We start from the raw sequence: 15,103 nt of genomic DNA, 5'->3' as shown, positions 1-15,103 counted from the left end.
CTGCTCTAGAAAGAGTTACTGGTCGGTAGGTGTTCGTTTGTTTTCAGGTCCTTTAAACAAACTGCTGAGATGTCCACTTATGCAAGCTGTCTTTAACAGTTCTAATTAAGGTTAATTAAGCTGAATTAGATCAGTTAACTGTTGTAATAGTAGTAACTTTGAATTAACTTGAATGACTGCCTTTATTTTATAGGATGCTGGTACATGGAAGAAATTAAAATAAAAACTGTCAAAGCATTTTAATATTGAGCTTCGTAATGGAAATAGTCTTTGCAATAGTGTTTTGACATATGATGAATTCTGGTAGCAGTCTGTTATAACTGGGTTACATTTTGAACTTATCATCACAATTCTGACAGTTTTGCCTCCATCTAAAAGGTATTTTGTTGTTTAACTGGAAATTATAGTCTGCTGTCTCACACTGACCACAAATCACAAGACATGGTTTGTCTTTTTTTTTTTTTTTTTTTTTAAACTTCAATAGAATTTAACTTTGAAATTGTCAAATTTTCACTTTTTATTGTTCCGTTCTGCTTACAGATAATCTTGTTACCATAGCAACCAAATCTTTCTCAGTCTCATGTTTGTTATGGTATTGTTCTGAGCTGTAAAGTTATTATTCAGGTCATGTGGAGCATGTGGAGCTTCATTTTTTTTTGTAATAAAGAAAAATCCCATCAAACTGTCCTGTCGTGCTGATAGGACTTCTGGCTCAGACTCCATGCATTTCATCGTGGGTCATGTCCATTAAACCAGTGATAACATATATTTAGCTGTGAGTGTGCAAGAGCTATCATATCAAAATGCAAACTGGAGACATAGAGCAAGTTAAAAATACCAAAAAGAATTGGTCACCTCGGGTGGTACCGATATCTGAAAGTTTGGGTCCTGGCCCAAGGACTAATACTGTGTTTAGTGTGTGTGTGTTTTCGGTTTTCGGTCTTCCTTGTTCAGTTGTGTGTGTGTGTGTGGGGGGGGAGTCAGGTGCTGGCTATACTTGTGATGACCAAATGTCCTCACAACTGTAGGAAAACCGAAAACTATGTCACTTGAGACTGCAGAGACTGTCGGTGTTTTTAAAGGAAGGTTAAAGACTTACCTTTTTAATCAGGCTTTTAACTGATCTTTTAAGCCTTCTTATATTCTGTTGTTCTTATCATTCCTTATTTATCATCTTATGTATTTTAAGGTTTTTTACTTCCCATTATTTAGTTATTAGCACATTTATTTATTTGTTTATTTTATTTATTTTATTCTTTCAACTCCAGTGTTTCCTCAGGGGGGTCCTCCACACTGGGGGCTGTGTCTGGTCTGCTGCTGGGGGTGTTGTCCTCGGGTCTCCTTGGCTCGGCTAGTTGAGGGGCTCCCTACCTCGGTGTGGGGTCCCTGTGTCAGTCGTGGTCGGGGAATCTGGGTGCCGGCGCCTCCGGCGGGCACGGCCTGGAGCTCCTCCCGGTGTGGACGGCCCCAATGAAGGCGTTTTCCACAATTGTCAGTGCCACGCCATGTCTTCCTATAGCCATTGGTGACGGTGTGTGTGTGTGTGTGTGTGTGTGTGTGTGTGTGTGTGTGTGTGTGTGTGTGGTTGTGTACCTATAAGGAGGGAGGGCGGGATGGGTATTCTTATTTTAAATGTTTTTAAATGTTGTACAGCACTTTGAGCTGCTTTTTATTGTATGAAAAATGCTTTATAAATAAAGTTTGATTTGATTTGATTTGACTTGTGGGGACCTCATTTCAGTCCCCACAAGTTTAAACAGTGTTTTCTTGGCCATGTTGTTGTGACTGAAAAAAGTAAAAGTGCAAAAACGTTTCTTTAGGGTTAGACATTGTTTTGGTCTGGGTTAAGGTTAGGGTTAGATATGAATGAGAGTCAATGGTAAGTCCCCACAAGGATAGAAAAACTGTGTGTGTGTGTGTGTGTGTGTGTGTGTGTGTGTGTGTGTGTGTGTGTGTGTGTACTTGTTTCTGCTATACAGGTGGGGACTTTGACCTGACTATTTGCTATAAAGGTGGGGACTTGTCTTACGGTGGGGACCTAAAATGAGGTCCCCACGGGTGGCAACACCGTTTTCTTGGCCATATTGTTGTTAATAAAAAATGTAAAAGTGCAAAAACGTTTGTTTAGGGTTAGGCATTGATTTGGTGATGGTTAAGGTTAGGGTTAGGGTAAGGAGTTAGATATGAATGGGAGTCAATGGTAAGTCCCCACCGGTATAGAAAAACAAACGTGTGTGTGTTTTGGTCTTCCTGGTTCAGTCGTGTGTGTGTGTGTGTGTGTGTGTGTGTGTGTGTACTGTGTTTAGTATGTGTGTGTGTTTTCGGTCTTCCTGGTTCAGTTGTGTGTCTGTGTGTGTCCGCTCTCCTATCGTCTCTTTAAAGCTGCTAACTCGTCATGTCGGTGAACTAGCGGCCGTTGGTGAAGCTGCTGGTTAGTGTTAGTTAACTAGCGGAGAGTTAGCACGGTGCTAGCTGTAGCAGCGCTGTCACTAACCAGGTAAGACGACTCGTTCTGTGGATAATCGAGCCAGTCAGATGTCGGCTAACCTGTTAACTCGGTCAGTTTAACCCGGTCTAAGTGTCCCCGTCGCTGTCTTCCCTACCGGCTTCTGTTTGTTTCCTTCTTTAAACTTTACTAACTAGCCGAATGTTAGCTTAGCTTGTCGCCTGCTAGCAGCCGTGGGTACTTTCCGGGCTCCCTGCGCCGAACTCCGTTAACATCCTGTTGGATTTAACAGCTTCTGGCTCCCCGCCCGATAAACTAACCGACTAAAACTCAAATTCTGATTTATTTAAGTTTATGTGAGGACATGTTGTCATTCGGCTCTCTTTTGTCAAAAAAATTTGTTTATTTTCAGTGCTTAAAAACTTCACTAACATTACAGCCAAGTTCGTCTGAGCTTCTGTTTTTCGTATTTGTAGCTGATTATTCGTTAAATCTGAGTACTGCTTGGTGATAAATGACGCCGAATTCATCAGAACATCTCAATATTTTGTTTAAGGTTGTTTATGCAGCTATTTTACAATATAGATGACACTAACGATTCATGAACCTAAAATTCTCAGGTTTTACTACGTAGTTTGGTCTACAATCGTCTCGGTGCAAAACGAAAGTGGTTAAGATGGTAGATTATAACCAACAACGCAACAGGGCGACGATACTTTAATAAATTCAACTTTCTGAAGTTACAGAAAAAAGTTCTGCCTGTATAATGTAGTGGAATATTTTCAGATTACAAAGTTTGGGTTGCGACCTGCCGACAGAAGCAAAATTCCGTTAACAAATGTCTGAATTTAAAGAAACTAGTGAAAGAAACTCGTAAACAGCTACTGCTCCCCAAGACTGAACATTTTTATTGCTTTATAAAGACTCACGTGTCCGTTCGGATAATATTTATCTTTAAAAACACGTGAAGCCGGGTTTCACCAAGATGTGTTTATTATAGGACGATTTTAATCATTTTGATAACTGATTATTTCTTAAATCCGACTTCTGCTTTGCGAAATATGACGCCGAATATTGCTAAATACTTCATTAATATGTAAAAAATACATTTTATATCTAATGTAGATCATAATCCGCTGTAAATTCAGAAATGTGACATTTTTATGCAGAGTTTGGTTTGCGCAACTGAGCGCATTAGTACACAGACTGTAGGTCAGTGAAGGTAAAATAACTTCATTTAGAAAACAATTGATTTCAGGAAAACATGAACCATTCACTCGCTGTGTGTAGTATTTAGTAGTACCCCTAGCGTGTACTGTGTGTACTTGCAGGTATGTTTGCGTCCTGCTGTAACTGGCTGTGTGTGGAGGCTGAGCAGCCTGATGAGGACCACAGACCTCCTCAGTCTTACACCAACTCGGCCTTCACCAGTCAGCCGTCTCCTCCTCCACCTGAACACACCTGTAAGGCCTGTGGGGGGCCCTTTGACACACCTGCCAAGAAGGTAACTCCGCCCACCTGCTGTGACCTGCTTTCTACAGGTGCAGGAGGTGGACATCATCCTGAACCTGACGGTATCAGAACCACGTTTGTACTCAGTTCTGACCTCAGGTGAGATCCACCTGGAGGAACACTGACCAGGAGTCAGCTGTTCCTCAGGTGTTCTTCACCTACAGGTTAGATCAGGTGAACATGTTAGAACTGAACCCAGTTTACAGCAGTGGTTCACAGGACAGGTGAGACAGAGATGAGGCTCCTCTCACCTGTCTGTCTCTCTCACCTGTCTGTCTCTCCACCTGTCTGTCTCTGTCTCTACCTGTCTGTCAGCACATTTGTGTGGACTGTAAGAAGAACTACTGCAGCCGTTGCTCCGCCCAGCTGGAGCCCCGCCCCCGTCTCTGCCACACCTGTCAGCGTTTCTACGGCAACCTGCTGGAGCGGGCGGAGCTCATGAAGCTGAAGGTGAAGGAGCTGCGGGACTACCTGCACCTCCATGAGGTGTCCACACACCTGTGCCGAGAGAAGGTGAGCCGCTCAGGGGGGCGTGTCAGCGTCTCACCTGTTCAGGTGAGGTAACTGTGTTCTGATGTGCAGGAGGAGCTGGTGGAGCTGGTCCTCGGTCAGCAGTCCTCGCCGTCCAGCGGCTCCGCCCCCGAGACCCCGATCATCGACCCCCCCTCTGTGACCTCAGACACACCTGACCTGACACCTGAGCCCCCCACGCCGACCGCCGACCCCCCCGCTGCACAGCCTGAAGCTCCGCCCACGGAGACTGCCGTCCCCGAGCCTGAGGTTCAGGACGAGGACCAGGTAACCCAGAGAGAAGGTTCTGATCAGTGATCGGGTCTACAGGGAGCAGGTTCTGGTTCTGGATCAGAGTCTGGAGCCATCGGATCCTGAAAAACCTGGAAATGATCCTGATCCTGAACTCAGGTGGAGGTTCCAAAGGGTCACATGATCAGAACCAGTGATCAGGAACTCATTCTGGATCCAGGATTCAGTTAGGAAGTCCAGAAGTTTCAATCAGGATTCTAAAGTTTTAATCTGGATTCTAAAGTTTCAATCTGGATTCTAAAGTTTCAATCAGGATTCTAAAGTTTCAATCTGGATTCTAAAGTTTCAATCTGGATTCTAAAGTTTCAATCTGGATTCTAAAGTTTCAATCTGGATTCTAAAGTTTCAATCTGGATTCTAAAGTTTCAATCTGGATTCTAAAGTTTCAATCTGGATTCTAAAGTTTCAATCAGGATTCTAAAGTTTCAATCTGGATTCTAAAGTTTCAATCTGGATTCTAAAGTTTCAATCTGGATTCTAAAGTTTCAATCTGGATTCTAAAGTTTCAATCTGGATTCTAAAGTTTCAGTCTGGATTCTAAAGTTTCAATCTGGATTCTAAAGTTTCAGTCTGGATTCTAAAGTTTCAGTCTGGATTCTAAAGTTTCAATCTGGATTCTAACGTCTGAATCTGGATTGTAACGTCTGAATCTGTTTTTGTGAATCCTGTTCATTCATTTGGTTCTGGACCCGTACCTGACCTGGTTCCTCTTGTCCCCCCTGGTCCAGACCTCGGACCCTGAGGAGGTTCCGGTTCTGGGGCGCCGGGCGTCGCTGTCCGATCTGAGCGGGGTGGACGACATCGAGCTGCTCAGCGTGCGGCAGCTGAAGGAGATCTTGGCCAGGAACTTTGTCAACTATAAGGGCTGCTGTGAGAAGTGGGAGCTGATGGAGCGGGTCACCCGGCTGTACCAGGACCAGCAGAACCTGCTGGGTGAGTCTGGGTCCTGGTCCTGGTTCTGTAGCAGTCTGTATCTAATGATCTGAGTTGTGGCCTCTCTTCTTCTGGGGATTTTCTGCTGAAACGGTTTTAGTTTGACGCCTGAAACCCTGAAGTCAGTTTGATGATGGTGATCAGAAAAAACATCAGAAAAACATAAAAAAAAATTTAAAAAACATCAGAAAAAAATAAAACATCAGAAAAATATTTTTTTAAAAAAATCAGAAAAACATCAGAAAAACAAAAAATAAAAAAAACATCAGAAAAACATAAAAATTTTTTAAAAAAACATCAGAAAAAATAAAAACATCAGAAAAACATAAAAAATAAAAAAAACATCAGAAAAAAATAAAACATCAGAAAAACATAAAAAAATTAAAAACATCAGAAAAAAATAAAAACATCAGAAAAATAAAAAAATCAAAAAACATCAGAAAAACAAAAAAACATCAGAAAAACATAAAAAATTTTTAAAAAAACATCAGAAAAAAATAAAAATATCAGAAAAACATAAAAAAATAAAAAAAACATCAGAAAAAAATAAAAACATCAGAAAAACATAAAAAATAAAAACATCAGAAAAACATAAAAAATTAAAAAAACATCAGAAAAACATAAAAAATAAAAACATCAGAAAAACATAAAAAATAAAAACATCAGAAAAACATAAAATAAAAAAACATCAGAAAAACATAAAAAATAAAAACATCAGAAAAACAAAAATAAAAAAACATCAGAAAAATAAAAAAAATAAAAAAACATCAGAAAAACAAGAACATCAGAAAAACATAAAAAAATTAAAAACATCAGAAAAACATAAAAACATCAGAAAACATGTTTAAAAAATCAGAAAAAACATTTAAAAAACATTAGAAAAACATTTTTTAAAAAAAACATCAGAAAACATTTAAAAAATCCAAAAAAATATCAGAAAACATTTTAAAAAATCTGAAAAACATTAAAAAAAACATTAGAAAACGTCAGAAGACATAAAAACCATCAGGAAACACCAGAAATGAGCTGCAGACTTGACTTGTACTTTACTGATGATTATTTACTGATTATTGATCAGTGATCGGTGTTTCCACTAATCGGTGTGTTTCCTGTTGCAGCTGCCAACACTGTGAACGCTGCAGGTGAGTTAGTGACGCTGATGTGTTTTAAACGGACCGCTGTCAGACGGAACATAACCGGTGCTGACGTTCTGCTGCAGAGTCCGGAGGTCCCGGTCCGGAGGAGAACCTCTGCAGGATCTGCATGGACTCTCCCATCGACTGCGTCCTGCTGGAGTGCGGTCACATGATCACCTGCACCAAGTGTGGCAAGAGGATGAGCGAGTGTCCCATCTGCCGGCAGTACGTGATCCGGGCCGTGCACGTGTTCCGGTCCTGATCCAGGTGAGCCAGAACCAGCAGAACCAGGTGGTGGACAGGAGAGCTGCATGTTCTGGAAATTAGAACTACTGTTAAAAAGCTGATTTAAAGTCAGAGGAGACAGGATTTTATGTTTGGATCAGACAGAACTTTATTCTTTCTGACATTTCACTGAATAATCTCATTTATAGATTATTAGAACATATTTCTGTGGTTATTAAGTGAAAAAAACTGTCAACGTTTATAGAAAAACCAGCAGCATTTATATAAATATTTTACAGACTTTATTTTTGTCTTCCTGTTAGATTCAGATTTTATTCAATTTTTTTCTGATGCTATGAATATTTTCTGAAATTTTAATCTTTTAAGTATGCTTTAGAGATTTTATAAATATTTTTCAGTTAATCTAGATTTTTAGTTGGATATTTTAATAATATTTTACTGATAATTTCTGCTTTCTGAAGATTATCTTTTTAATATTTAAAACATGTTTATGATTTATTATTATTATTTTACTGCTAATAACTTTTCATAATGTTTTTGTCAAGAATTAAAAAAAATCGTGTTTTTAGATATTTTAAATGTATTAATTGTGATTTCATTAATGTTTCTCATTCTGTGTCAGACATTTTAAAATAATGAAGTAATTTAGACATTTAAAATGTTTTCAGGAGTTTTTTATTTTTTGTTATATTTCTATATGAAAATGTCTTTCATAGAATTATTTCAATGTTTTCAGAAATATAGTTTCAAGAGATTTTACAGTTTTCCGGAATTAATAATTTTTATTTTTATCTCAAGTTTACAGATATTTTAGATTTTTTTAATGTATTTTTTCCTTTTTTGTTGTTGTTACATTAAGTACAGAAAGTATTCAGACCCTTGAAATGTTTCTCTCTGTGTGTCATTGCAGCCATTTGCCAAAATCTAAAAAGTTCATTTTATTTCTCATTAATGTACACTCAGCACCCCATCTTGACAGAAAAAAACAGAAATGTAGAAATTTTTGCAAATGTATTAAAAAATAAAAGCTGAAATATGACATGGTCAGAAGTATTCAGACTCTGTGCTCAGTATTGAGTAGAAGCTCCTTTTCAGCTCGTACAGCCATGAGTCTTCTTGGGAATGATGCAACAAGTTTTTCACACCTGGATTTGGGGATCCTCTGACATTCTTCCTTGCAGATCCTCTCCAGTTCTGTCAGGCTGGATGGTGAACGTTGGTGGACAGACATTCTGAGGTCTCTCCAGAGATGCTCAATTGGGTTTAGGTCAGGGCTCTGGCTGGGCCAGTCAAGAACGGTCACAGAGTTGTTGTGAAGCCACTCCTTTGTTATTTTAGCTGTGTGCTTAGGGTCATTGTCCTGTTGAAAGGTGAACCTTCGGCCCAGTCTGAGGTCCTGAGCACTCTGGAAGAGGTTTTCCTCCAGGATATCTCTGTACTTGGCCGCATTCATCCTTCCTTCAATTGCAACCAGTCGTCCTGTCCCTGCAGCTGAAAAACACCCCCCCCCCCCAACATGATGCTCCCACCACCATGTTTCACTGTAGGGATTGTATTGGGCAGGTGATGAGCAGTGCCTGCTTTTCTCCACACATACCGCTTAGAATTAACACCAGAAAGTTCAATCTTGGTCTCATCAGACCAGAGAATCTTATTTCTCATAGTCTGGGAGTCCTTCATGTGTTTTTTCAAACTCTATGCTTTCATGTGTCTTGCACTGAGGAGAGGCTTCCGTCGGGCCACTCTGCCATAAAGCCCCGACTGGTGGAGGGCTGCAGTGATAGTTGACTTTGTGGAACTTTCTCCTATCTCCCGACTGCATCTCTGGAGCTCAGCCACAGTGATCTTTGGGTTCTTCTTTACCTCTCTCACCAAGGCTCTTCTCCCACCATTGCTCAGTTTGGCTGGACGGCCAGGTCTAGGAAGAGTTGTGCTCGTCCCAAACTTCTTCCATGTGAGGATTATGGAGGCCACTGTGCTCTGAGGAACCTTGAGTGCTGCAGAAATTCTTTTGTAACCTTGTCCAGATCTGTGCCTTGCCACAATTCTGTCTCTGAGCTCCTTGGGCAGTTCCTTCCACCTCATGATTCTCATTTGCTCTGACATGCACTGTGAGCTGTAAGGTCTTATATAGACAGGTGTGTGCCTTTCCTAATCAAGTCCAATCAGTTTAATTAAAGACAGCTGGACTCCAATAAAGAAGCAGAACCATCTGGAGGAGGATCAGAAGAAATGGACAGCATGTGAGTTAAATATGAATGTTGCTGTAAAGGCTCTGAATACTTCTGATCATGTGATATTTCAGTTCTTTTTTAATACATTTCTGTTTTTTTCTGTCAAGATGGGATGCTGAGTGTACATTAATGAGAAATAAAATGAACTTTTTTGATTTTGGCAAATGGCTGCAATGACACATATCGGTGGTGTAAAATGAGCCCTACTGCTTTTATTTTGGCGGGGAGCAGCAGAATCAGCCGGTTTGTCTGTTTTTGGTGCTGCAGGTCCCACTTCCTCCTCAGCAGCGACCCTCCTGATCTGGTCCTTCACCTCCCAGAACCAGAACCCACCAGCAGCCAGCTGTGCCTTCAGCAGCTCCACATCGACCAAAGACCAACACCTGCACAGGTGAAGGGGAGGAGCCTGTCAGCTGTTTACAACCTGCAGCCGGGTGGCGCTGCAGAGAGACTAAAAAACTCCACTTCCCAGCATGCAACACTCTCAAATCCAAGAACCAGTACAGAGCTGTACTGGAACAGGGGGCTTTAGTCCCATCGATCACACTGATTATTGATCACACTGATTACTGATCAGAGATAAATGGAACTCTTTAAACCTCTTGTTTTTTCACCGCAGTATGAAACAGAACAACACGTTTATTTTAGAATTCAAACACTGATCCTTGGGTTGATTTTTACAGATAAGATTCTTTTCAGAGTTCAGACCTAAATTCTTGGTTTTCTAGACGTTGTGACTCCGTAGCTGACAGACCGACAGTCCAAACCCCAGAGGAACAGCAGCATTTGTACATCAGGGACTCACAGGAAGGAGCAAAACAGCTGATTTACTTTTAGATTTCTAGATTTTAGTTTCATGTATCAGACTCCTCCAGATGTTCTGCTTGGTCAGAACTGTTAGAGACGATGGAAGAAGAAACCAGGATCATCTAGAAAAGGTTCTGATCAGAAACCAGATCCAGTGTTCAGACTGAGACACCTGGATGGATTTAAACTGGAGTCAGTGTTTAGCAGATCAGTTTTATATCCATCCAGGTGAGAACCAGAATGACTTTAAAATCATCCAAAACGACTCAGGAATTGTCCATAATCACAGAAAAGGAGTTCAGAATGACATGAAATTTGTCTGAATGACTCTAAAATGATCCCAAAGACTCAAAAATGATCTAAAACCATGAGAAAGATCCAATCTGACATAGAACTTATTGAAAATGATCAAAAAATCGTCCAAAATGAGTCAGAATTCACCCAAAATCACTCAAATTGATCAAATCTGACTGAGGATTTGCAGAACGACACAAAATTAGTGCATGATGCTTTGAGAATGATAGAAAATTAGTCAAAATTTGCATAAAAGGACTCAAAAATGATGCAAAATTTCAGGAAATTTGGCTGAAATTACAGAAAAAAAATGTCCCAAATTGTTTAATATTGGTCAAAAATGGCTCAAAATAACAAAAGATGTCCAAAATTACACTAAATTGTCCCAAAATCTTTAAAATATGTCAAAAAAACAAAAACTTTCTAAAATGACTATTTACTCAAATTATTCCAAAAATGTTCAAAGGGACCTGAAATTTTGTCCAAAATTCATTAAATCTGGATTATCTTCAGACTGGGACACCTGGATGGGTTTAAACTGATCCTGGGTCAGTTTCTACCAGAACTCAGATGTTTCTCCTCCTAAATGTCCTGGTTCTATCTGCTGGACTGATCTGATAAAGTCCATTAAAGTGATAAACCTGGACCCTCCTCTGTGGAACTCTGGAGATATTCCCAGTATGAAGGTAGAACTCTGATCATTGATGGAGAACCAGGTGTTCTGAGGAGGTTCTGGTTGGTGTTCTGGATCTTCTGGGGTGTTTGGTCTGTCTGTGTCTGAGCATAAAGCTGAAGCTTCCTCTCAGATCATTTGTATTTCTTTCTTCACGTCTGAACTAACAACAATGAAAACAACCAGAATGAAATGATTGTTGGACAATCTGAACAGAAGACCTCAAATGTCCGGTGGTGCTGAGTCCAAGAACAAGAGAACTTCCTGAGACAGAATCCTGAGCTGGTTCTGGACCTGCAGTGTACCAGAAGCAGCTGTCTGAGCCGTGATCCTTCACTTTGTTCTGATTGCACTAAAGTTCTGCTCTGGTCCAAGACGACGACGGACTGGAGGCCTTTTGATTTTTCTTGGAGTTTTTCTTCTTGTGAGATCATTCAGTTTGATTTTAGTTGTGAACTTTTGTGTTTGTGGTGTGACGATGGTTTGGGATCACATTAGAGCCGTCGTAGCTTTTATGAACTCACTCTGCACTTTGATTCCTCCAGCTGGACCGTTCTAGGGTTCTGTCAGCAGGTTCTCTAAACGTTCTCCAGCTTCTCCTGCTGCCAAATCCTCACGTTGTGTCTTTAAAGGTGGAAGGAACCGTGTGAAGCCGTTTCTTTCTCCAGATAGACGAACCGAATGTTTGGCTGCGATGTTCTTCAAACTTTACTGGAACCTCTTAAGATTAATATAGTTTTCTGAGTGAATAATTTTGTAATAAAACTGATTTTCTCTCAGCTCCTCTGCTTGTTCTTCATTCTCTGTGAATGTAGATCCTTTTATCGCCACATTCAGAACCTCCACTGGATGGACGGAACACGTTTGGGTTCCTCTGATTGGCTCCTGATTATCCAATCATAAAGGCTCTGACAGAGAACCCTCTTTTCTTCCTCATAAATATTAGTTTGACTGTAGTCTGAGCAGTTTGCACTCAGCAGAATTCTAACAACTCAAAATCAGGATGTTTAAAGTTCAGCGTCCTTTCCAGAGGACACCAGGAGATCTGAACCAGCACTTCATTATTTAGTGGAACACTCATCACGGTTCACCTGGACAGGTAACGCTCCGTCACAGGGCCACACATTACATTTTTAAGTGTCAGGTTTTTAGCAGTACTTCAGCTTTCAGTATTACTTCAGATTTTACCCAGTTCTGGTTTTTGCAGTACTTTAGATGTGGTACTTTATGTCCAGCAATAAAGCAGTTTTTCCTGTGTTCTATCTGGTGGGAGAGGAGCTTTGTGTGGTGGAAAAGGTAAAATACCTTGGTCATATCATCAGGAATGACCTGTCTGATGATGATGATATTCAAAGGCAGTATTGTAAATTGTATGGAAGCTAATATACTCCTTAGAAAATTTGGATCGTGTACACGTAATGTTAAAGTTGCTTTGTTTAAAGCCTTTTGCACACCACTTTATACTGCCCACTTGTGGTGTGGCTACACAAAAGCCACATTTAAAAAGCTGCATGTGGCATACAATGATGCCTTTAGGCTTCTAATGAAGGTCCCTCGGTGGACCAGAGCCAGTTGTTTGTGCAAAATAATGTCAGAACACTGAATGCTCTTATTAGAAATTTTATTTTTAAGTTCATTAAGCGACTCATGGACTCTGACAATAAAGTTATTCAAGCCTTTGTCAAACCTGGGCAGAGCAGTGTCCGCTACACTTCTGTGCTCTGCAGACACTGGAGAGAGTGTTTATATGGTTTACATGTGTAGTGTTTTTTCTTCTGTTTTGTTACTGTCTTTTGTATTTGTATGGAATTTTATGGACCGTTTTGAGTCTGGAATAAAGAATCATCATCAATACTTTACTTGTACTTCAGATTTTTAGCGTACTTCCAGTTTTTAACGCTGATCTGGATCAGGTTATTGCATTTCGTTGAACATTTTCAGTAAACGTCATTCAGCTGAATAATTTCAATAAGTTGATTTTTAAAATATGTTTGTTCTGGTTCCAACCTGTGGGGTCGGCTCGATGCAGCTCAGTAAGCAGACGTTATTGGTTCAGGTAAATTCATTTATTGCTCAGAGGCTAATGGAACACTAAAGTGACAAAGAGCTCAGGACTGGTGGATGCTGCCAAACCAAAGAACAGAATAGAACAAAATGAAGGCTAACAGTTCCTAACTGAACTCCAGAGCCAAACTTAAAACACAGAAGCAACACCCACCACAAGGAACAAAACTGATACAACAGCTCACTAAAACAAACTCAACTAACACACGGTACACCAAGAAATGCTAAACAGCTTCTTCCCTCAGTTGGTGGACTGCTAACTGGAGCTAAGTCTCCACTGAGTCTGGAGACTCCAAATCAGCAGCAGAAGCTCTAAATGTCCGTAGCTCCACCACAAAGACCAACAGAGGGACCAGGGAGGACTGCTCACAGCTACCAGCTGCTCTGAGTTTGGATGGAGGATTGAAGCTCTTCAGGTGTGGCATGTGGGAGGAGCCATCATGGTGGAGGACCAATCTGATGGGTCGGGCAGGGAGGAGGTCTGGCGCTCCAGGCTCAATCAGTCCTGATGAATCCCAGGTGGGAACTGGAGCTCAGTGGTCAACCAGCTGTAATCATCTGCTCCTTTGTGAAAGACAAAGTTTTCCAGTTCGTACCAAGCTCTCAGACAGTGAGGCCCTGAGGTCATCATCTTCCATCTCTGCATTCCAGCTCCAATCCTCCCTTTGTTTCTGGAGTTCTCCTGTTTGATGGAAGTCCTGTGGATTGTCCTGATGAAAGAGTCTTTTGACTTGGTGCAGCAGAGGAGCTCTGGTCTTCACCTGTCATCTGCAGCACCTGGCTGTAGAGGCTATTTCTGCACCTACAGAACCACTGGTGGCTGTACCGAGGTGTCTGACTCGACACACATCCAAAAGGAAAGAATATCCACAGAAAAAAATGTTTAAAAATAAGGCTGCATTTATTTTAACAAATGTCTTGCCTCTGCAGTAGAAGAACAGGACGCTGCAGGGCTCCATCTGACAGCAAAACCACACACTGAAGAGCATCAACCCTCTGCAGAAAACCAGCCAGCTGAAGGTAAAACTGATCAAACTGTTCAGCCTGTCGTCGTGCAAACAGATGGAATAAATGTAACGGTTTCAGTTCCAGCTGTGCCTAAAAGAGCATCAGATCAGTTCATGGCATCATCACAGAGCAGCATAAACTATAAGCTGGCAAATATCCTTCAACGCCAAAGTGATGTTACAGCAATGCTTGTAAAGCAACTCTCCAACGTTCCACATGGAGAGATTCCAGTATTCAGTGGTGATGTTTTGTCATGTAGACCATTTATCAGAGCCTTTGAACATGCTGTTGAGCTGAAGACTGACAACGATGCAGATAGACTGGACTTTTTGGATCAGTACACAACCAACGTTCACAGAGATCTAATCAGGAGTTATCTCCACATGAGCCCAGACAGAAGAGCAGAGGCTCTGCTAAAGGAGCACTATGGAGACCAGCTCAAAGTCTGCTCTGCTTACATGAAGAAAGCATTAGACTGGCCTGCAGTTAAAGCTGAAGACCTGAAAGCATTACAGGCCTTCACAATATTCCTGAGAAGTTGCTGTTCTGCTATGGAGGCGATGAGATATTCAGGAGAAATACGCCTGTCATCAAACATGAAAAACCTGACCATGAAACTCCCCGACAAGAGAGAGAAAGGTGGAGAGGCGAAGCAGTCGACCAAGATTTAAAGATCTTGAGGTTTTTAGAAAAGCAGGTGAGAACAGTATCTGACCCAGTCTATGGTGATATCCAGGATAGGCCTCTGAAGGTGAAGAGAAACTGTCCAGTCTAAGTCCAGCTTTACAGTCTCCACTGCTGTCTGAGCATCTCTGTGTGCGGTTTTATGAACAACAAACGGAAGCAAACAATAAGTTTACAAAACTAGAGAAACATGTAACAACTGTTAGCATAAACAAAGAACATGTTCAACTCTGTGGTAGAATGC

At 40.9% G+C, this 15,103-nt stretch overlaps 1 protein-coding gene across 2 annotated transcripts; it reads left to right on the top strand.

The window, feature by feature from the left end:
- Nucleotides 1-2,247: 2,247 nt before the first annotated feature.
- rffl (ring finger and FYVE-like domain containing E3 ubiquitin protein ligase) lies at nucleotides 2,248-11,882 on the top strand. 2 transcript variants are annotated; one of them, XM_051957921.1, is made up of 8 exons: nucleotides 2,248-2,497; nucleotides 3,778-3,950; nucleotides 4,274-4,471; nucleotides 4,541-4,756; nucleotides 5,509-5,713; nucleotides 6,832-6,855; nucleotides 6,933-7,116; nucleotides 9,597-11,882. In XM_051957921.1, the coding sequence occupies exons 2-7, from the start codon at nucleotides 3,780-3,782 to the stop codon at nucleotides 7,109-7,111; spliced, it is 993 nt and encodes a 330-aa protein (XP_051813881.1). In that variant the 5' UTR covers nucleotides 2,248-2,497; nucleotides 3,778-3,779; the 3' UTR covers nucleotides 7,112-7,116; nucleotides 9,597-11,882. The 2 variants fall into 2 exon arrangements, with proteins under 2 accessions (XP_051813881.1, XP_051813882.1); XM_051957922.1 differs by having other exon boundaries at nucleotides 2,248-3,950.
- The last annotated feature ends 3,221 nt before the right edge of the window (nucleotides 11,883-15,103 follow it).

Source organism: Acanthochromis polyacanthus, chromosome 13 (genome assembly GCF_021347895.1).
Source record: "Acanthochromis polyacanthus isolate Apoly-LR-REF ecotype Palm Island chromosome 13, KAUST_Apoly_ChrSc, whole genome shotgun sequence".
Classification (NCBI taxonomy): Eukaryota; Metazoa; Chordata; class Actinopteri; family Pomacentridae; genus Acanthochromis; species Acanthochromis polyacanthus.
The sequence above is the reverse complement of the archived record's forward strand: the minus strand, read 5'-3'. Positions and strand labels throughout refer to the sequence as shown.

What these genes read in the sequence shown, in the direction of transcription:
- rffl (XM_051957921.1), top strand. Translation starts at nt 3,780, where the DNA reads ATGTTTGCGTCCTGCTGTAACTGGCTGTGTGTGGAGGCTGAGCAGCCT. An exon ending in GGACCAGCAGAACCTGCTGG is followed by an intron (nt 5,714 to 6,831) that starts GTGAGTCTGGGT and finishes TTCCTGTTGCAG; the next exon opens with CTGCCAACACTGTGAACGCT. An exon ending in CAACACTGTGAACGCTGCAG is followed by an intron (nt 6,856 to 6,932) that starts GTGAGTTAGTGA and finishes GTTCTGCTGCAG; the next exon opens with AGTCCGGAGGTCCCGGTCCG.